Here is a 22,620-nt window from a genome sequence, read left to right as displayed (position 1 = left end):
GAGTTTGTCCAGTTAGTCTTGAACCCATGTAATCTTTCAGTATCTGTGTCATTCTGTGAAAAGGAGTTCAGCAGCTCATATGGTGAGATTTTAATGTTGACTCAACCTGCTAGTTTCACTTGATGCCTCCTAGCACAAGATGCCTCCTAGCACAAGACAGTACTCAGTCATTTGGTTTACTTCTTATCTATTTATGAGGCATGGGCTTCTTTCATGCCCTCTCCATGCCAATCTCTTTATGAGGTTGAAGATTTCTATTCTCTAGAACTTTTTGCTCCTACCAACTTGCCATAAAAAGCTTTTCAAGTTCCACTGCACCTTTTTCCTTATGAATTGAAAGACCAAAACTACTATCCACAAGCACAGTTTGCGTGCGAGCTTACCGGATTCTTCAAGTTGTGGTGTTTTTAGTAGCCCTTCAGAGTGTTTAAAACCCAGAACAAACCTCAACCCTTCTCATACACAACTATTTAGGTCAGTATTGAGCTGCTCTGCCCATCGTGCCTGCCTTCACAAACAGACATTTCTAGTCTGGTTTTCTCACCTAGATTTGATGTTCTCTTTCCCATGCACAGGAAAGGGTTAAGGTGTCTGCAAAACAGCAACAAGTTTGCCGCAATCAGTGTTTCTAAAGAGTTGCAACCAGATGAGGGTACTTGGTGGCACAGGACTAAAATGTATTAGGCAAGACAGAACCAACGAACTGACACCAAACAATGGCCAGGTGAAGGTGAACGGAGACAAGACAATGAAATAGTGACTGTGGTGAGGAGACAGAGTGGGAGGAGAATGACTGGGACTGAGTCAAAAAGAATGCCACTATGCTGGGACTGAGCAGTGAATCAACGGCCATGTGCAACAACTTCTCCATGTGTCCAAGAAGTTGGAATAACAAAGTTCAGCTGAAGTTGTGTGTACTGGGAAAGATATCCTATGAAGTAACTATTTCATAGCATATTTCCAGAGAGATTGAGGACAAAGATAAAACCAGCAGGTAGTCAAGGCTGTTGCCCCTCTCTGAAGGCAAATAATGTTATCCTAAAGGGGATAAAAAGGGATAGAGCAGCTGGCCTACACACAAGAATGTGCTAACAGATTCCTACAGAGCAGGCAAAATCCTCTTTAACATACTTTAACATATTACAGTTATGGAGTTAGAGACTGTCTCCACAGAAAGGGTTAATCAGTCACCAGGGTTGTTAGTCTAGAACATGAGTGTCCTGATAACAAAATAACTGTAAATCTGAATTGTCATCTACAGATGATTCAGACGTTTGTATAGAAACTGCTTATCACAGAACATGACACAGACCCTGACAAACTGGATATGAGAGGCATTACATTTTCATACCATCCCAGTCCCTTCTTACTGTTCCCCAGAAAGTCAACCCCTCACCCAACAACATTCCATACCTCCAGATTTCTCAAGTTCTGTTTTACATATTTTCAGTTTTATTCCATTTGTTCTGCCCCTCTTTATTCCTCTCCTCTATCCAACACACTTCCACACTGCAATGGGAACCAGGAACAGAAGTCCTGCTCCCCATACCTTATCATCAAACTGCATTCTTTACAAGCGAGATACAGTGCCATGACTTAAAAAAAAAAAAAAAACAAACCCCAAATCAACCACAAAACAGAACCCCACATAACTGCCTTCTTCCAAATATAGGTATGGAAGGAGCTTCATCCATTAAAGAGAAACACACTGCAAAAACCTCAGGGGTTTTTAATAACCCTGGGGTTAGTTTAGAATTCTTTCTAAACTTTTGTCTTCCTGTGTTTTCCAAGATATTCTAAATTTACTTCCGTATCTTCACAATGCAGTAGATTCTACAAAGAGCTGCAATACACTAACCCTTAATACAAAAGAAACTTTTATGTTTTGGTGAAAATTGACAAGGAACACATTAGAAGAAAAAGCCTAAATACAAGGATAGTTGGATGATTTAGGTACACTTTATGCTTTACTGGTTCTACCAGGAGTTGGATGACCTTATACATTTAGGTGGCTTATTATCATTTAAAAGCCATTTTATAGGCAGTATTACACATGCATTTTTTTGAGACAGAGATATACATGCCTTTCTTATACTGCTACCACAAACCTCAATACCAGTAAGATTCACTTGTGAAAAGATGGAAGCTGCAACTGCCCTAGGAACCTTGAAATTACATATAATGCCTTTTTTTTTCCCCCACAACTGGTTGCAACAAACATCCTTGGTAGTAAAAGAGAATTTTACTTTCCCCAATAAATTAGGTCCCTCTCCTGACACAATGAACTAACAAAATGGGTGGCAGAACCAGCCATTAAAAGATCATAAAATTATTTTTAAAGGACCATGACAACCCACAAGAAAGACTGAACCAAAGGCTTTTTAGAAATTCAAGCTATTAGGCAATCTACTCTGTTCAGGTCTCCTTCCAGAAGTACAGTATTTAGAAAGCACATTTATAAGAAAGAAATTAAGACGGGTCCTATGTATCCCACCATTTCTTCAAAAAGAATTTCCAACAAATTCAAATCAATCTCTCCTCCAATTTATCCTGAATACTCCTGAGACAGTTTGGAAGATAAAGTCAGACAAATCAAAACTCAACAGCTTTCTCATTACGCTCATGACCCTTTGTGGAGAGCAAAACTATTAGCAAATTAGCCATAAGAGCAAACAAAAGAAAGCCTCATCAGAGGTGAGTAAACCAACAAGACAAAAGCCTTTAACTTTCTATTAATATTGTTAATTCCTCTGGCTTTACCTCCTCTCTCCTTTCAGAGGAGAGCACTGCACTCTCAGCAGTGCATGGTCTGCTCATCCCTGTAGCCTCTTCTGCTGCAGAACCAGACAAGCTACCAACAGGAGACAGACAAGAGCCTCTTTCTTTGCTTCACCTCTTTAGATGGAGGTCAGGGCCCTGACAGGGCAGACATACTGCTTTGTTTCTCCCTGTTACTCCAGAAGATCCTCTGTGGTGCTGTCAAGAGCCATGCTCCAGAGAGGTGCCTGACCTGAGGAAATGCAGATGCCTTGCGTGGCATGCAGCTGCAGGAAAGCTAACACAGACCCTTGAATCTTGTTTAAAACACCAGGCAGACTTGGGGAGGATGTGGGAAGACCACAAAGAGAGGGGCATTCAATACATGGATGCCAAGACAGCAATGCTGTCAGCTGCACTTAAAGTCGTTGCTCTCCAGAGCTGTGTAAGAAAAAATATGGGGCTCAGCTGAAGCCTTAAGTTAAACAAAGCAGAGGGGTTGGATTAGCATTCACAAACAGCCTGATGCTTCAAACAACATAAAAATACACTCCAGGGATGACAGCTCAAGGCAGCAAGGTCTAAACTCTGTTTATGTCACTATCATAGGTGCTGTGATCCATCAGATTTCATACACCCAGAATGTGGTACACAGAAGTCTCTGCTGAACTTAGTTAATGAATTTCACAAACTAGGCACAAAGAAGACAGCTGCCTCAGTGACATTGTGGATCACCTACAAAAGCACCTGTATGTATGAAAACTGTGATCAAAAATGCTTCCTTCAAAATGGGCATCATGGACTTCAGGCATTTTTACACCACCAAAAATACACATAATGTGTATCAAGACACACATAGAACTGTGTCCTTGAGGAAGATAAGGAACCGGTTCAGCCACACTGACATTTGGACCTGTGTCCCAGAATTATAAAGAAAAATAGTCCCAAGATAATTTAAACCATCAAAACAAGGAATATCTGAGCCACTTAGGTATTAGCTAAACTAGTGTCATCGGTCCTGCTTTAAATGTAATGGGGTCATTGTTTAACTACAGACTAAATAAAAAGTTAGTTATAACATAGAGCTACAGCATACCCAGAAACATCCCATTTCCTATTCTGATAATCTGACCAAATCATGGAAACAGAAAGTTGGGAGGGGAAAATATTGTCTGCGACTACAGAAAAAAGCTTCAAGGCTTGATTCCTGTATCAGAAGATGCAGAGACATCCCTGCAGCCGGGATGCAGTAGAAAGCAGCTGGTGCACAGGTTCAGTTTTTCTGGTCATTCAGGTATAAATCCTTTCACCTTGCAGGTATGAATGCTAAAGGTGTCTGTTTCTGTACCACTACTGACTTGCAATCTGCTGACCTACAAGTCTTGCCTAAAAGGCCCAGCTGAAGATCCCAGTTCTACTCAGAAAAGTAAAGTTCCTGTTTTTGCAAAGACAAGGAGGAGAGGGACAGGGAAGGGAGAAGGATGCTGCCCAGGCAGGTTATGCTGTCTTTATCCTTCAAACTTTCCAGGATCCAACTAGATAAAGCCCTAAGCAACTTTGTCTGACCTTGTGTCTGAGACTGTCTTGTGTAGGTTGAACTGGAAAAATCTGAAAATAGTTTTTAATCTGAATTATTCCACAAATTACAAATCTAGAAAAAATTGTAAGTTTGTGGATATTTTATATCTATTCTGATATACTTCCTTCAGTACTGAACTGACAAAACTAAGTACTTGTAATAACACGGTCCTATCATCACCCTTTATCCATGGTAAGTCATCAGTCTGACAGGATGACACAAATTCCATTTGCCATAATAATGATTCCCTGCCTTGAGATAACCTGTTTTAAATTCTGTTACACAACAGTAGTTCCAGACTCAATTTTAATTACCAAGCCAATGTTAGTTATAATTACCATTGTAATGGATCAAGAAAGCCAGGACACAAAAGCAAGTTCAGAGATAACAGTAAATCTTGGCCTGCTCATCTTTTAAGTGACCTCTTCAGAATTTCATTAAGTATGTTGAATGCCCCTCTGTGCAATGCCACAGAAGGACAGAATTTGTTTTGAGGGCTTGTTTGTAACAGCCAGGTTAAGACAGCAATAATTCCACAGACTGAACAACTGAATAAACCTTAATTTGAAAGATCAGAAGGCCTCAGGTAATAGACATGGACCTGCATATATCCATGCAGGAAGGAGTTCTAAAATAATGTGTTCTTCGCCCAGGGAAAACCCCGAAATAAACTTTTTGCACAACATTAAAATAATTTTTGCACATTATTCAGTATCATATTATTCAGTATCACTGTCAGGACACACAGACTGCAGCACAACAGAGCTGAGAATGTGGTAGGGATTTATTAAAGAGTTTTGAAACACATAATACATGGCAAATCTCCTTTTCAGTTGTCTGTCTTCATTCAACATAACAGCGTGTGGATATTAGCACTCCCTATATATTCCAGTCCCTACCAAGTGCCTATGAGAGAGCTGGAGAGGGACTTCTTACAGGGTCTTGTAGCAACAGAGCAAGGGGGAATGGCTTTAAATTGAATCAGGGCACCTTTAGATTAGATATTAGGGAGAAAATCTTTACTCTGAGGGTGATGAGACACTGGAGAAAGCTGCCTAGTGAAGTTGTGGATGTATCACCTTTGGAAGTGTTCAAGGCCAGGTTGGATGGAGCTTTGAGCAACCTGGTCTACTGAAAGGTGATGCCCATGTCAGAGGTTTGGAACTGGATGATCTTTAATTTTCCTTCCAAGCCAAACCATGCTATGGTTATAAGATTCAAAGGGAACAAGCTCTTAACCATGTGACTTTCTGATGAATTTTCACCCAAATCAGAAGATCAGCAGACAAGTGTCTACTGTGTGAGTAGTGCGCTGTGCAATAAAGAGGATCTGCTGTAACCAGTTAAACTTTATCCATGCTACATAGCAAATACATAAGACTAACTCCTCACACCATTCTGGAACAAACCTCACTTGCTCCCCATGTAAAGCAAGCAAATCTGGCTACCCATCAGAAACTGATAAAGTGGACTTACCAGAGAGGGCACAAAGAAAAGACCATACTCTTGCAAGATACCAAAACTATATCTATTCAATACAGATGCTGACCTACTTTAAGGGATTAAATGTTTTGAGGAAGGGTTCAAGTAGGGAACATGATGCCACTCAGTGTACAGGTCCAGAGAAAGTTCCCAGTTTCAGAGGTAATATGGAAGGAGAGAGGAATTTACCTATAGGAGCACGTTTTCATTTAATTCCTAGCATTTAAATACTTAAAAGTTTAAAAAAAATAATAGATAAGCAGTTCTTACAAAATAGGGAACTTGAGTTCACATGACAAAAAGTCTTTACAAAAGTTTGGCAAAAAGTAGTCACTACCAGCACATAAAAATATGGAAGTTTTCTATTCTCAAGTGATTACATGGTTCTCTTTTGAAAAACGTATATGGTAAAAAACTAACATTAATGGCTAATCTTTAGTTTAGTTCTCCAAGAAAAAAGTTCCCCTAGGTATCCACCATTGGTAACTGCAAGTCAAGGAACTGTAAGAATAGAACCATCTGGAATCACCTTGTCAGATCCTTTTTCTGCATCTTCTTAAACAAAAATTCAACCACTTTTAGGTCAAATGGAAGTTAACATAAAACAACTCTCTCATCCCCTAAAAATAGCTAAAGGAAAGTCAAGTATGGTCCGGTCATATCTTGCACATGCTTCCTTCAAAAATTCTGAAGACAAAAATTAGCTGCTACCACAAGGCCAGCTTCAACTTGTCTTCCTCATTATCCTTTATCAAGCAGCTTTACACATCAGAAGTGGATAGTTGATAGGAAAGACACAGCACAGGGAACTGGAACATAAACTGAGTCGTGACTGCAGCTTTACAGCCTGCAGATAAGCAAGAGTCTTATCTTCCAACCAAAACAACATGTGAAGCTTTCCTATGCAGTTAATTATCACCGAATAGAAGTAATTTTTAAATTAGACATATTAGTATATAAGGGAGCAACGGGAAGAGATTTCCCAGTAGAAACCTAATACACTCCTACCAAGAAAAAAGACTACCATGAAGATATTTTGGCAGAAATCCTAAACCTCCAGAACCTCATGGTATCTGGCATATTCTGAAGTAGCATAAAATAAATTTCATGGTCTTTTGATTATCCGCACACTCCATTAGATTCTAGATATTTAGTAAACACCACAAAAATGATGATACATCAACATTTGGCTTTTTTCCCCCTTCCCTCACCATGAACTAGGCCACAAAATTAACAGGCCTTTTTAAAGAATACTCATACAGCAAATGACCTCCTATAGCGCATAGTGCTTTCCTATTCTCTTTTGGAAACCTCTCAGCTTGCCTGCAGTATTTTTCTAGCACTTTTTTCCTTGGAAAACAGCGTATCCCAAGTAAAGCAAAACAAAGACTGCAGCAGGCAGAGTAACCACTGGGGATTTATTCTCCTGCATACACTGAATTCCCAGAAGAAAGTTTTCTGGTGAGGTTGACCACCCAGCTAAATTCCCACAGTGTGGGACTCCAGCTGGGATGAGGGAAGAGGAAATCTGTAGGGACAACCTCAGTTTCCCAGTGCACCCACAACTTTTGTACTAGCATAACTATTCTGGTTAGATTTAAAAACTTTTTATTACAGTATGGCTGCATCCCAAAAAACCTCTCATGAGCATCATTTACTAAAATGCATGTGTCTCATAACATTTATCCAACTTTCCATGTACACTGGGATAAGTCATGCTGGTGCAATAAAAACAAGACAACTTTACCACTTGCATAAATCTCAATTCTGTTTTCACGGCTTTATGCAGACCATGCAGCCTCTTCTGATGCAGCAGCCCAGGACTTGAGCTATATAAAACAAGTTCTTCAAAACTTGAAAAAACACTTGACTAACCCTTGCCGAACTCTGAGCTACAGATGCTAGAGTGGGACTGACACCCACAGGAATGCCAGATAATACATGTTGCCACAGCCAGACCCGCTGTCTCATAGAATCACAGAATCCAAACATGTTCAACTAGACCATGGCACTAAGTACCACATCCAGTTTTGGATGGTGACTCCACAACCTTCCTGGGCAGCCCCTTCCAATGTCTGATCACTCTTTCTGTGAATAAATTCTTCCTGATGTCCAACCTGAGCCTCCCCTGGCACAGCTTGAGGCTAATTTCTTTTGTCCCCTCAGAGAAGTCTGACTCCCCCTGGCTGCAGCCTCCTTTCACTAGGTTGTAAAGTGCAGTAAGGTCTCCCCTGAGCCTCCTGTTCTTCAGACTAAACACCCCCTGCTCCCTCAGCTGTTCCTCATCACACTCGTGCTCCAGACCCTTCCCCAGCTCCAGTGCCCTTCCCTGGACTCGCTCCAGCCCCTCAATGTCCTTCTTGTGGTGAGGGCCGTGGACAGAGCCACCGCCCCAGCAAGGCAGCAGTACCCTGCCACGGGGCCGCCTCCTGGGAAACTGGAGGCTTCTCTCCCTCCTGTGTGAGCAGGACTCCCTGGCACACTCACTCACGAGCACTTTAACACAGAATCCGTATATAAACCAGTTTCAATAAGGCTTTAATCCACTTTGCTAACAGCCTTGCCCGTGGCGCCGGCCGGCCGAGGTTGCCGGGCCTGCGGTGCCCTCTGCCGGGCAGCTCCAGCACGGATCCCCGGCTGCTCCCGGCGCTCCCACACCCGCACCTCCTCCGGCCGATGCCTCCCGGCTCCCAGGCCAGCGCTGCCCCTTGCCCCCGGCTGCTCCGCTCCTCGGGGGTCACAGCCCGGCCCGGCTGGGGCCTCTCGGCCACAGTGCGGCCCGGAGCGCGGCCGGCCGGGGCTCCCTGCTGAGGCACCAGCGCCGGAGACAGGGTAAATCACAAGAGTCGGCAAGGCTGGAAAAGAGATCATCTGAACAAACACCTCCGAACAAGCACCACCACCACAACTGGAACACGGCACTAAGCACCACCTCCAGTCTTTGCCTGAACACCTCCAGGGACAGTGAGACCCTGTGCAGCCCATTCCAAATGTTACTTTGGCCCAGGGTACCGTCACATCTCAAGTCTTTTCACACAGGTCAGTTCACTGTAACATACGAAATAAAAGATCCGTATCAGAATGCTTCTTTAGAAATAAACTTGTATTTTCTGCAGAAAAAAAAAAAAGTAGCTGCCATATCTTAGCTGGAAAGATTCAGTTCTAACTGCTTTCCCTTTCTGGAGTTCTGCAATCCTCATCACTGAAAAGGGAGTCCTGAATGTACTCCTTTATCTCATCATGCGCTATTCCCAATACCTGGATTTTTAGATAGTCACAGTCTCAAAGTACTAAAGTGAAATAAGAAATGGTCTCTCACCCAACCACACTACAGGAAATTTGGGCACCAGCTTGTCACAAGCAGCCTGGGACTGTAGAGAGTCCAGATGATCATCTCTGGTGAGAAACCCACCCAACCGAGCACTTTTTGCATACACAATGAAATACAAGAAATTCAACTTTAATATAAGAATAAGCTGCTTTACTGCCAGGGTGACCAAGCACTGGCACAGGTTGCCCAGAGAAGTTGTGGAGTCTCTGCTGTTGGAAATACTCAAAACACAGCCCCACACAGCCCTGAACAGCCAGCTTCAGCTGGCCAGATGTGAATAGAGTGGTTTGACAAGGCACTCTCCAGAGTTGCCTTCCCACCTCAGTCATCCTGTGATTCAGCGACCTCACTACCGAGCTCTGTGTGAGGGGCACTGCTTTGTTTTGAGGTTTGGCAGTCAAAGAAAATGCCTTGAAATTCATGTGCCCAGAACTCATTCTGAAAAGATAAGGTAAGCAAAATCCTCACATTGCCCCAATTCAAATGCCAACAAATATGAATATATTCCATAATTAAAGCAGCAGCTTTTCTTCTGAAACTCAGTTTCTCACCTTACAAAGCTCATCATTGTCCTCTTTGACAGGCAGAGAATTAGTATTCGTGCAAGAGTCCGAGTCTGATATCTCTAGCGCGCTGTCCTCTTTTTCTGACTCATCACACTGATCGGTGGAATCAGTATCCTTCTCCCAGTCAATGAGCTTCAATTCATCTAAAATAGAATATTGGTAAAAAGAGTTTTCCTTAATCACCATCTATTATAAGCACAAAGTCAGAGTAATACTACAGCTATCCTGAACCTGGAGGAAGAACTGCAACATTATGTTTTACCTATGTTCAGTTGATATATATATCCATACCATATATATATATATGGTATGGATATATGTAATATATATTACATGTATAATATATATTATATATAATATGTTAAGTATTTTATGCCTCAAAAGCTTACTCCTACTAGCCGAAAATGTTCTGTGAGGAAGGATAAAAATGACATACATACAAAAAAGAGATTTCAAAGTACTGTCTGCAAAGAGGCAGTACATTTAACTGCACAGGTAGATAGGGTGTTCTTTTCAGTTTAGCTATTATTAATTTTTCCATAGTTTAGTTAGGGGGCTTTTTTGCCCAGCTGCATTGGATTTTCCATGCATACCTGTTCAGAATTAACTGTTCTAAGCAAATGCCTTAAACAGCGTTAACTAACATCTGCTATTAGTGGCAACACTCAAAGAGGAACAAAAAAGGTAGTTGAAATGGTCACCTCCTAGAACACCATGCCAAAATATACAGGTCTGCAAATCAAATCCCTAAGCACATCAAAGAGAGATTTGTTGAGGACAAATTAATAGAAACAGGAATAAGAAAAGGTGGGAAAAAAACGACAAATAAAAAAGCCCCAAACAAACCCACAATGCAATGGCAATAAATAAAGAGATGCAAACAAACGCAGAACTTTTTTTCCACCATCCTCAGGACCATGTGGTATTTAATGCAACTCCAAAAGCCCATTTGTAACTCTAAGGATCCAGTGATGGGCTTGGAAACCTGAGGTGCAGTAGCATCCTCACAATCCTTTAGGTCCAAATGCCACAAGGTCCTAAGAGAGATAATTTCAATGCATTTTGCATAAATAAGCATGTTCAAAGGAAAAGGGATAAAAGCTTTTGGGGAGGTTGCTTTAGTAAATGCCATATTTCTAACACTGGAATACTTCATGTGCAGGGGAAAGGCAACAGAGAAAAGAAGGCACCTGCACAATGCTCCAGGCATCTGTACACATCCACAGAACTGTGGCAGTACCTTCTGTATGGCAGTGCTACTGTAATCTAAATTACTAGTTTGTACATTGATCTTTCCAACTCTGAAGTCATCCAGACAAACACACAGCTATGGTGCTGCCTCCTTTTACACACACAAATCCATTTATGTTTCTGACTGCAAGGAAGCTTCATCAGAAATTTTAAACACAGACATCAGCAACCAGGCAGCACAAAGAGGTTTTTCTTGAAGCTGTGTGACAAGATGCATGCAACTTGTGACAACAGTATAAATTCCTTGATAAAGTACAAGGCTATTTTATCCCGTCACACTGAAATATTGACACTCAAAATGAAGTTCACGTGAAAGGGAACGTCTCTTTAAAAAAAATCCTTTTTCCCTACTGTCACCACACCTACAACTGTACCTATATATGCACACACACACAGGCACACTGGGTACAATGCTAAAATTAGTGTATATGATGGTTACTTCAAAAACCATGGAAATTACAGTTCTTTTACTCCCCATTGCTTTCAAGGTATTTTTGGGTTTAGAAGAGAAACATGACAATTATTGGATTTTCTCAGTAACCTTCAAGCACATACATAGCACATCAGGGTTTCTTCAATTACACAGAGAAACGAAATTTTGCTATCTTACAAGTATAAAAATATTGTGTATTGTCTCTTAAAAAAAAAAGGAAGATTAAAGCCTGCAGGATATACTTGCAGGGAAGAAGTGAATTATATTAATGGTAGGTTAGAAAAATTCCTGCTCAGCAACAGATTGCAGTTTAGAATATGAACAGTCCTTCCTTTTCAAAAAGAAGAAAATTACTAGGAATTACAAAAGATAACCATCAGATATGTCAATGACAGTGTTATAGAGATGGTAAAAATATGGATGAAAGACAGAAAATTTTGCATTTTTGTTTGAAACCTAAGGAGTGTATTTAACCAGTGTCAGACACAAAACAAAATGTCATCAATCAATCAATTTGCTCAGCTCACAGCAGTATTTGAATGCTTTGCCAGACATCCAGGATCCAGTCTAACTGTAATATTTCAGAACTAGCTGAAGTATTATGAAGTTAACCTAACCTATTTTCACATTGTAAAAGGCTTCCTAACAAGCTCTAATGCAATTATACATTATCCCAGTTAACACTTTTATAACAGAGCATTCAAGCAAAGATTTCTGTCTTCAGCTGCACTTTTGAATCAATTTCTCTCCCTTCTGTCATTTCTTGGTCCATGAAATAGAAAGGAAGTTCTAAGAACTAAACTCATGGCTGTTCAGATAGGGCAGCTAACAGGGGAAGCAAGGAAGACCATGCTCCAAAATGAAAATGCATGGCACAGAAGATGAGATTCTGCAGCTGCATAGTCTTCCATATCTAGTCAATAGATACAAACAACTGTATCCCTTTACTCCAAGTTTTAAAGTTTTTGTACATAATCTATACTAAGAGCTTAGTCTATACTCAGATGAAATTTATGAAAAAAAAAAACCCAAAAAACAAACTTCCACTTGATCAAACCAAAGAGGAATGAATAATGTCGTTCTGTCAGAATGACCCCAGAATATTTCCATTACAGCACCTGAAATTGATGGAAGGTTTCTTGTTAAATCTTGCATTTGAACTTACCTTCACTACTTTTGTCCTCTAACAATAAATCATGTCTGCTAGGCAATTCCTCTGTTTTGGAAGCATCACTGTTTTTGTTGTGCAACCTTGGAATCAATGTTTTATTTTCATTGTCTGAAAAATCACTGCCACTAGAGGTCCATATTATGTCCTCAGCTTCCTTAGAGCTTTCAGCAGCAACAGCTCCTTATGAAAAAGTATTGTAAAGTGTTAGACTGTTACAGAAATGCAGTTTTGTTAAATTTAAAAGTATTAAGAATTAAACTGTACTAACTTTAATCAGCAAAATTATAAATTTGGCTACTAGTCATCAGAGATTAATACTGAACCATTAACTCACATGTATTTCTTATTCATACATGCATTATTTTCAGTTTAGACCTCCACAATAAATGCTAGCACTGTGTCCTTCAGCAAAGTGAGGACAAGTCATGACTGTCTGACATTTAGTCCCCCTACATGCAGTCCTAACAATCCTCCACTCCCACGCATGTACCCTTATAAAATGCTGAGTGGTTTAAAGAAAGACTGTCCTTAGAATTCTGGGTTTGGGAGCTCTCTGACTTTATCCAGCAAGTAACAAAGGAATACAGGTATTCCATCAGTAGAGATTACTCTTCAGTTTTCTCAAGAGGAAAAAATGTAACTCCTCAGGTGTTGCAAAAAAAACCCAGTGTGGTTTTGAAGTCAGACATTTTAATTCAAAATACCTTGCTGCATAATTTTTAATCATAAAAGCAAGGAGAAAAAGCTTCATGCTTAGCACAGAGCATACAGAATTCAGAAGGCAGAATTTTCCACTTCCTACCACTATTACAATGTTGCAAGTAAATGGGAATTTAGACAATCTCTGGGGGTTTGGAATTAGGCAGAAGGGCCCAGAAGAGAAAAACACAACCACATCGCCTCCTGCAATACAGAGGTTCTTCTTAGAAATCTAGAAAAGCTAGAACCTCAAAAGGTAAAAAAGTGCCCAGTAGGTCACCTACTTACATCCAACAGAAGCAGTACAGCTCCTGCAGCAAGCAGAAAAGCAGATTGAAAAATACTACCCCTCTTTCTTTCCTTCCTCCGGGCTCAAAAAAAGGAAAGAACTAGAAAGAATAAGTCCTCCTCTTTCTTCTGCCTAGAGTTCTTTTTTTTTTTTTAATGGCAATATTAGACAACTTGGGGGCAATAGAGAAGACTAAAAAAAGCAGGAGTTGACAAAAGTCTGTTTTTCTATTGCCCATATTTACAAAATATGTGCTCACTCATGCCTACTTATCTGTCTAGAAGACAGAATAATTTCACTTTCCATCTATACAGCTAAGGGCTATTTTTCATTCCTTCCTAATAAAAAATGTGCAGGATTTAAATATCCCATCCTTGCTATAATACACACCATATAGAGCATTAGTGGTAATTCTTTCACCTTTTCAAAAGCAATAGCTGAGTGCCTGCAGCCTCGCAGAATAAATTTCTGGCACTACAGGTGAATAGATGACCCCCACTACAACAGCAAGAGACTGTGTGTTTTATCAAAATTAGCTTCTAATTACAGTAACAGAAGAAGAAAGTAACCAGCATTTTGAGCCAACTTCTACCCCAATACAGGACAAAATAAACTAACAATATTCTGACAATGTTAACATGAAATAATCAAAACATACTAGATGCACTCTCAGCAGCTGTTAACAGTGGCCCAAGACGTTTCTTAATCCTGGATTTCTTATTAGAAGATCTCTGGGACTGTATTAAAAAGAGACAGAGATTTAATCACTAAGACATTTAAACATGTATCAATATATTCAAAGGTGTTGTTACTCACTCACCAAAGCTCAGAAGAACAATTTCAAATTAATTTTAAAATCTTCTCAAGACTGTAATATAACAAGGTATTAAAGCAGAAGAACAGTAACAAAATCTGAATTCTCGTAGATTTGGAAAATACAAACTTTCTGTGACGATGACAGAAATCACACGTGACCTTGAGAAGATCAGGAGCCAGTATATTCAGCCCTTAAATGTCAAAAGTGGGCAGTAACAACATTCTTGATAAAGCATGTGTCCTACAGAAACAATTACTTGGTTACCCTGTCTCTGATTTTCTATATCCCACAAGATAGACAACACTGACTGCTCAGTACCAGAAGCAGCTTGGGTAAACACAAAATACTCTTCATTCAGAGCTGGCTGCTTAAGTAGGATTTTCTTCACTTAATTCACTATTGCAAACACATTACTTAGGTCTAGCAAAAAATCTTCAGATGCAAACTATAGCATTTTTGTACCACATTTTTTGGGAAATGTAGCATTCCATCCCAAATGTCAAATTACTTTTGCATCTTCCAGTGTGTTACTGAAATTTTCTAAGTGGTAAGTGCTATCCACAACACAACTTAGTAATATATGACCAGCAATTTACACTAACAAGTTAAGACAATGTCCTTATGTAACTGTGCTTTCCATTTTCTGTCTATTTTGACAGTTGCAACAATATACAGTTAGTTTGAAAACAACACCAAAAGAAAAGGCAACATCTTATTATTCATTCATGCATGGAAATTCACTGTCAGTCTGCATCTCTTTGTTACACCACTAAGGCAGCATTTTACCTCCAGCACTGAAGTGCTCTGAAAACCATCTCCACACCTAAGCCAAGCATTGGAAATCGAAGTAGCAGACACTGAGGTCCTGACATTGGATTTTTTCAGACGTAGCGGTGTCTCATCTGGGAATGGTGTGCTTTCTGCATTCCAAAGTCTCTTCCGCTAGAGAAAGGAAAAACAAACCCATTAAAATCACTGCATAGACATAATCAATTTCAAGTTAAATTTACTTACTCTAGATTGTCCATAGTATTTTCTAAATAATTTTAATTTAATAATTTTTAATTTTCAGGAAAATAAAAAAGTGTCAAGTATGTTTTATGCAGCACTAAATAATAACACCACCACCACCAATGTCAGGGATAAATTAAATTTTTGATAAGTACACTTTCTGTTGGTCTAAGTTACATCTCATAGTACTTGATAGCTGCTTAGCGAAGCTGAAAAAGCAGGAACAGCTCAGTAAAATACACTTTAACTAAATTATGCCTTCAAAGTTATATATAATCTGCTTTAATTTTCTTTATGCAGGAGGTCGCACTAGGCATCACTACACAGTTCATCATGAAAAATAACCAATCAACCAAAAAACCTACCTCAGACTCTTTCAGCTGTAAGAGTTATGCTTATTTTCACAACCATTTCCCCACCAAAACTGTTGCCTTCCCCTTACATGGGATGCCAACGTCATTATTAGATAACCATGAAACAGGATGCTGATTAGCATCCAGGACTAATTTCATGCAAGAGATTGTAACATCTGAAAATAGCTGAAGATGAGAGAATTGCCTGTTATCACATTCAAAGCTATCTCATAGATTCAACACCAATTCACACACAGAAATTAAACTTGAGCACGATAAACATCTTATCTTACTGTGCTACTGAAACTCATCTTAGAAAATGCTGACTGTATTATCTGAGTCTGTCTTCTTCTGATATACCTTCTCTCAAGCAACTACAGGTCCTACTTATAAATAATTATTACTCCAAAGTTAAGTTAATCAGCACATATATTTTCTGCCAGGCTGGTCAATCAGGACTGTAACATACATGTCAAGCATATGCACAACAAAAAAAAAAAACAGAAAGTAGAATAATAGAATAAATATTCTGAGTTGGAAGGGACCCACAAGCATCACAGAAACCCAACTCCTGCACAGACACCATGTTCCTAAGAGCACAAGCATTTGTCACTTTTTGTCCATTTTGTAAATGGCAATGCATATCTTTTTTCCACAGGGTTTTTTCAGTGCCCTTCAGAATGAAAGAAGCAGTTTCCAAAAACATAGTGAGCAGCATCTTACTTCACCCCTCCAGCCACACAGTCCTGTTCTGCATAGTAAGCAGACAGAGCAAAACAAACGCACTTTGCAATTTCCACTGATGATAACTGACCCTGCTAAGAGCATCTTCTAAAACTGCCAGGGGTATTTACACCTCAAAGCACCTACTCATTATCACAAAAGTCAAACTGTCCCCATAACTACTCCCACAGATACAATCTTGAATCTGACATGATATTAAATCCGGAATCAACAGCACTTTGGTTAAGGACATGATGTCAGGTAAGGAGACTAAAGCAGTTTAAAAAGAAAGGTTAACATTACGACACAAAGAATTTAAATACTGCTTCCCGCCCAGTGAAGACGCTGGCCCAAGCCTCAATTTTCAGAGTGCTTGGACAGGAACCTCTGCATTGGGCTGTTCTCTGTCAAGTGCTTCTGATGGTTTTTAACCTTAGTCTGTCAGTGCTGGGAGTCTTGCTATATGCCTTGTTTTGTAGCTTCTAGAAAATATTGTGAGGTACCTTTTGCAGACAAAGACTTACAGTATCAAATACAATTTACCTAAGCTTGTTTCTTTAATGGGACACTCCAGTTTTGAGGAGCACATGTCTGTGCCAACAGTGGCACCACAGCTTACAAGCAGGTTTACAGGACATCACTTCTGATGGTCAATTAAAAGCAGAAATGGTTGCAAGTAAGTGAAAAAAGAAATGCACATCATTGCAAGCATGAAGTGTTGCGTGAAACAGGCTTTGCAATATACTTCTATTGTTAGCAAGTTTAATAAATATAGAACAAGGGAGTTACTCTCTGTTAAGTCTCTCACCCATATTATTCTTAAAATCATTACATTTCCTGACAGCAAACCTCAATGTCTCTGTGCTCTGCAATACCAATGGAGGAAAGAAAGAATGTGACATAAGAAGCAGGCGGCTGAGACACAGCCACCGCTGCACAACTGTCACAATTTGGGAAGGGAATACCATACAAAAATCAGCAGGATAAACATGTAACTCCCTCTCACTAGTAAGAAGGGCTAGGGTGCAAATAGGAAGGATATGCCTACAGGCAACAAGGTTAAAAAAGAAGACTGAGTAGAACAAATAGCTGTGTTTGTGCTTAGATAGTTACACTTTTATTTAGAGTGCAATGTAAAGTTGCACTGGAAGTGGCTTTTAAACAACTGAAATTCAGAGTACTAGACAGTCAAGGGTGTGACAGGAAAAAAGACTTTTCATAATGACTTAACAGCAGGAGTTTTATTTAACCCTGCACTTCCTTAGCCAGACTAAAGGCAGGGCTGCTCAGGTTTTCAAGCAGCACTACAGAGCTGTCTCAGGGCAGGTGTTTTCATGACAAACCAGACACAACTGGAGTCTTCTCTTCACCTGCTTCTTTCCAAACACTTGGCATTTGCCAGACTCTCTGCAGACACTGCAACGATGAATCTGACTCTGTTCCGTAATAAATCTTGATTTTGAGATGTACGGCATGTCTACATGCTCTAGCTCTTCTGAGCTTCAGTGATTTTTTTAAAATTCCAATACCTTGTTTCTAGACACTTCATGCAGTCCTTCAATAAATTAAAGAAGCTATTTTTTATGTGGCCCATTTTTATTTAAAATTCAAAGATTACTAACCTTGTGAGTCAAGATTAAAGGAACTCACAGCTGTTGCTGCATTTCTTTGGGAACAACACAACCTTCAGATTAGCTTAATTATAAATATTTATTCCTAGGAAGTAAGTTCCTTATAATGTTATTTTCTCTGCTGCCTTTAGCTTGTGTTTGCCTTCAAAAGTCCAATTTCAAGGTAGTACAAAACCAAATTTGACAACAGGTACCTCATTTTCAGCAAAATGCTGTAATCGTGATACTGAGCTCCTACAAGTGTAGCTACTGTTAGTGCCTAGATGCAAAGTAAAGTTCTAATTTAATATGAAAACATCCTTGCATTTTAAACTCCCAAGTGAGTATTCAAATAAAGGTTGCAGACTTAACATTATGGTTTGCATTTTCTTTCCAGCAAAGATGAATTTTTTGCTCCTATGAGAAAATCAGTATACATATTTTCCAAAGATGATTTACAAGAACATCCCTAAAAAGGTCCTCACCAAGTCGCAATCATTCATTGAAAAAAAATCTATACTGTACAACAAGCAATGACAGCAATGATAACCTGCCATACCATACCTCCTTCTACTCTCATGGTAAAGAAATATTAAAATGAAATTAAAATCTTAAAATAATTTTTCCATTGTTATTGATGTGTGAGACCAAAAATTTTAAATCACTCTTTCAAAATATTTTTTGTGCTCATGATTTTTATTATACTAAATGAAAGACTATTCTCAATGACTTACACTGACATATATAAGATTACCATTTGAATGTCAGGATTTTTAATGTATGCAGCCTCTTTTAAGCAAGAGTATAAATTATTATATTGAATTACATTGAAAAAAAATCCCAACTCTCGTAGAATAAGAATATTATTGAAGTATACTTTGCATTAACAACTAGTGCCAAATTGTTAGAGAGAAACCTGCAATCTATGAAAGCAGTTAAAGCAGAAGTATTTTAGAAAAGCTTACACAAATTAAGTTATCAAAATGTTTAGGATACAATAACAGCATCACACATTTTTGTTACATCTCAAGTTGGCATGGGTTTTTAATCAGCTAATTTAATAGTCAGCAAGTGGGGAGGACTGCTCTATTTTCCCTTGACGAGTATAAGTTTTCATTCATCAAGGAACATCATCTTTGTCAGCACAAGGAGTTACTATTATCACAGGCTGTTATAACATTGCAACAAGAGTTGGTTAAATCTTGTTTCAGCTACGCGTGCATCTTTTCACTAGCCAATAACTTAAAACCTTTCAGAAGAAAACAGGTATAGTGTCAACATCACAGGTAAATTTGTGTGAAGCATAGTTATTTCTAAGCTTGCCGTTGATATTTTCTTCCATTAAAATTTATTGTAAATGTACTTATATTTAAAAAGCGGTTGAACATGCACACCAGTATAGACAAAATTCTTTAGGAACCAGATCTGTCATTTGTCAGCTCCATATATCCAACAACACTTGTAGTCCCTCTTTCAGCAGTACCTCAATATTAGCCTAAGCGCAGCTAATCAGAGCCAGCACATCCTAATTGCCCTTCTGCGAGGAACATCCACCGCAGCAAGCAAATTACCATAGGAAAGGAAGAGAGAAAAAGCACGGGGCGCTCCTCCTCCCTCCGCCCCTAGACAGGGCAGCGAAGCTGCTCAAAACAGCATCAATCCCGGCCACCTCCCACAATTCTCTTTTCCTCTCAAGTTCTACTCTCCCTGCACTACTCCCCCGACTGCCATGCAAGCGGCCGAGCTCCGCGCTCCGCTCGGAGCAGCCGCGCCACGATGGATTTCACCGTCAGTGTTGCGCAACCGCGCACACCACCAGGAACGCGGGGAAGGGCCCGTGGTCCCGCCCCGCGCTCCAGCGTGGCGGCTTCCCAACACAAGGATCGCCTTGGAGCCGGATATGAAAGGGCAGCGAGGGCACAGCGCGGCTGCAGCTCTGCCTCTGCCACCGCCACCACCAGCCGCCCCCGCGCCCTTCGCAGCGGGGCCGGGAGGCGAGGCTGGCCGGCAGCCGGGGCGAACGGCAAGGCCGCCGCGAGGAGCGCGGGCAGCGCCACGGCTCGGCCCTACGGGGGGCCGGGGCGGCATTCCCCGGGGCAGCAATCCCCGGCCCGGCCGAGCCCCTTCTCCTCCCGTCCCGCCGCCGCCGGTACCTTCCCGCCGGGCATCGCCCCCGGCGCGGCGCCGCGTCCCCGGTCACGTGGCAGGGGAGCACCGGGGGCGGGGCCGAGGGAACCCCTGGCCCGCGCCCGCCCTTTGCAGCTTTGGCGCCGCCGGAGCCGCGGCTCCTGATTGGGCGGCGCGCGGGTGACGTACGGGGCGGGGAGGGGCGCGCGGCGCGCGCGCGCCGGGGGCGGGCCGGTTTCCCGGGGGGCGCGGGAGCGGATCTGATCCTCGCCGGAGAGTTCCCGGTGGGAATCGCAGCTACCTGCACCGCGTCCCTCCTGCCCTCCTCCCCCCCCGCCTCCGGCCCAGGGCAGGGGCGAGTTGGCAGCGCTGATTTTTGAGGGGATGCTGTGGAGAGCGACGTCTGAGCTCTGTCCTTCTCTGAGGAGAAGTTTTTCAGCCTGGGTTTCGCCTCTGCGTCCTTCATGATATCCAAGGTCATTCATGCATCCTTCGTGATACCCGGGTTCACTCGGAAGTAAATCTCAAATTAATGTGTAACACCACAAGGGATGGAAACACTGGCTAGATACCTAAGCAAGCATAATGTCTAAAGACAAGGCACTTGGTGAAAAATACGTTTGCTGTTATGCCATTAAAATAAGATTTTTTCAACTTTCTAAACAAAAAATAAGGTGGTAAATTTACTGGCAAAAAGGTTAATGTCATTGCCAAGGTGTAGACTTGGAATTGAAACTGTTTTGCCATGGGTGTTCTCTTCCATAAAATGATAAGTTGCAGATTATAGAAAGAAAAAAGGCTGATCACCTTTGCAAATGTTTTCCTGGTGCAAGTGGAAACACTGGCAGAAAAGGGACAGATAGGTGATTTTTATATTGCTTATTGTATATTCTTCATGATGATGACAAGGTCGTCTTGGCTGCTGATGCTGCTGTTAAGCACAAGTAATAATAAACAATCGTTGTAAAATAACGTAGTTGGAGCTCACAGCTTAATTAGAATTTATTTTAAAGTACTTGCATTTTGATAGAAGCTACTGCGTGGCTGCATTTTTATTGTTGAACCCTAATTACATCTATCTGTCTATAGTTCAGTTTGTATTTTTTCCAAAGCACCCTATGGCAAATACCCGTCTGGCATTCCCTTTATAAAACTGCCTCTAATTAAAGTGGATTTTGCAAACAGAAGAGACAGAAACATCATCATCCAAACTGTCTTTGATTTTTATGTTCAAAACAGAATTAAAAGCACTGGGTTCTGATCCTTCCAAAAATTTGCAGTATTTCTTCTGAAATTACCAGACTGACAAATTAATTCTATTATATATCCTCAAGGTGGTTTTCTTTCAAAAAGTATATTATTGCAGTGCTTAGCTAAATTATGTTAGAGCTAAACGACAGAGAAATGGACAACTGGAAGTCTGGTCTATTTTAGTGAGTGTATTTTTTTCTGTACATAAACTCCTTCCGAGGATCCCAAGGTGCTCACACCTGGGAAGAACTTACTTCTATAGAATCCCAAGAAGGTGACCCAATCTACAGATTCCTTCTATTTGTTTTCATGTTCTTCACAAACAAGTACTGAAATGACATGGAAGTAGAGGAAGCATGTGAGAAAACCACCATATATATTAGGTACTAAAACAGAGCTGCAACTTTAAAAAAAAAAAGTCTCTGTTTCATTATTAGAAATAATAATAATTAGAAATAGTGAAGAAGGAATAATAAATGCCAAGCTTCTTGACAATAGCTTAAATTTCATAATGCCACTACATTATTCTTCAAGTGTTAAAAAAGTCTGTGCATTTTGGAAATAATAATTAACAAGATTGGTTATTTTGTGAAGAACTGGTTTTTCAGCTACATATACAAGCATATCTGTGTTTTCACAGGCTGAAATAATAGTTTGAGTCCACTGTTTTATCTGATACTCTGATTGACTGTATTTTCACTCAAGACCAAATCTACTGCTGCTCAGGGTACGTTAAGAAATGGTGTACTTTTTTTGTATTTCTTTTGCATGAAAATTCTATGAAAACTATAAAATTTCTGTTAGCAATAAAATTGATTTCTTTAATGAAATCCAGAAAAAAGGGCATTTATTTGCTGGTGGTGCTGTTGATTGCACCAATGTTCCTTAATCCATATATAGAAAGAACTCTTTCAAAGAAACAAAATGTATGTTTTACAAATGAGTTAAAGATAAGGAAGCTTAAATTACTGAAGTTTGGAGCACTTGTTTCTATTGATTGAATGTGCCCGTCCTTCATTCTACTATTGCTTTATGGATTCATTTCCTCTTACAGAGCATTAAGTTAGAGCTTTAAAAGCTTTCCAGTATACAAAGTGTGTTACAGACAATGTCAAATTCAAGCACAAAGAAAGGTTTTTGGTTTGAGTAATTTCTTCAGGGAAGTTTTAA

At 40.3% G+C, this 22,620-nt stretch overlaps 1 protein-coding gene across 1 annotated transcript in view; it reads right to left on the bottom strand.

Moving 5' to 3' along the window:
* SPIDR (scaffold protein involved in DNA repair) overlaps positions 1-20,240 on the bottom strand; it is a 191,544-nt gene extending 171,304 nt beyond the window's left edge. Inside the window, exons 1-5 of the mRNA XM_062488813.1 lie at positions 20,226-20,240; positions 15,162-15,317; positions 14,217-14,295; positions 12,565-12,750; positions 9,701-9,858 (exon numbers count right to left, since the gene is read on the bottom strand). Coding sequence (XP_062344797.1) covers positions 9,701-9,858; positions 12,565-12,750; positions 14,217-14,295; positions 15,162-15,317; positions 20,226-20,240 — 594 coding nt within the window. The remainder of the gene's footprint in view (positions 1-9,700; positions 9,859-12,564; positions 12,751-14,216; positions 14,296-15,161; positions 15,318-20,225) is intronic.
* Between the last annotated feature and the right edge of the window lie 2,380 nt (positions 20,241-22,620).

This window comes from Cinclus cinclus, chromosome 1 (genome assembly GCF_963662255.1).
Source record: "Cinclus cinclus chromosome 1, bCinCin1.1, whole genome shotgun sequence".
Classification (NCBI taxonomy): Eukaryota; Metazoa; Chordata; class Aves; order Passeriformes; family Cinclidae; genus Cinclus; species Cinclus cinclus.
This window is presented reverse-complemented; position numbering and strand designations above follow the sequence as displayed.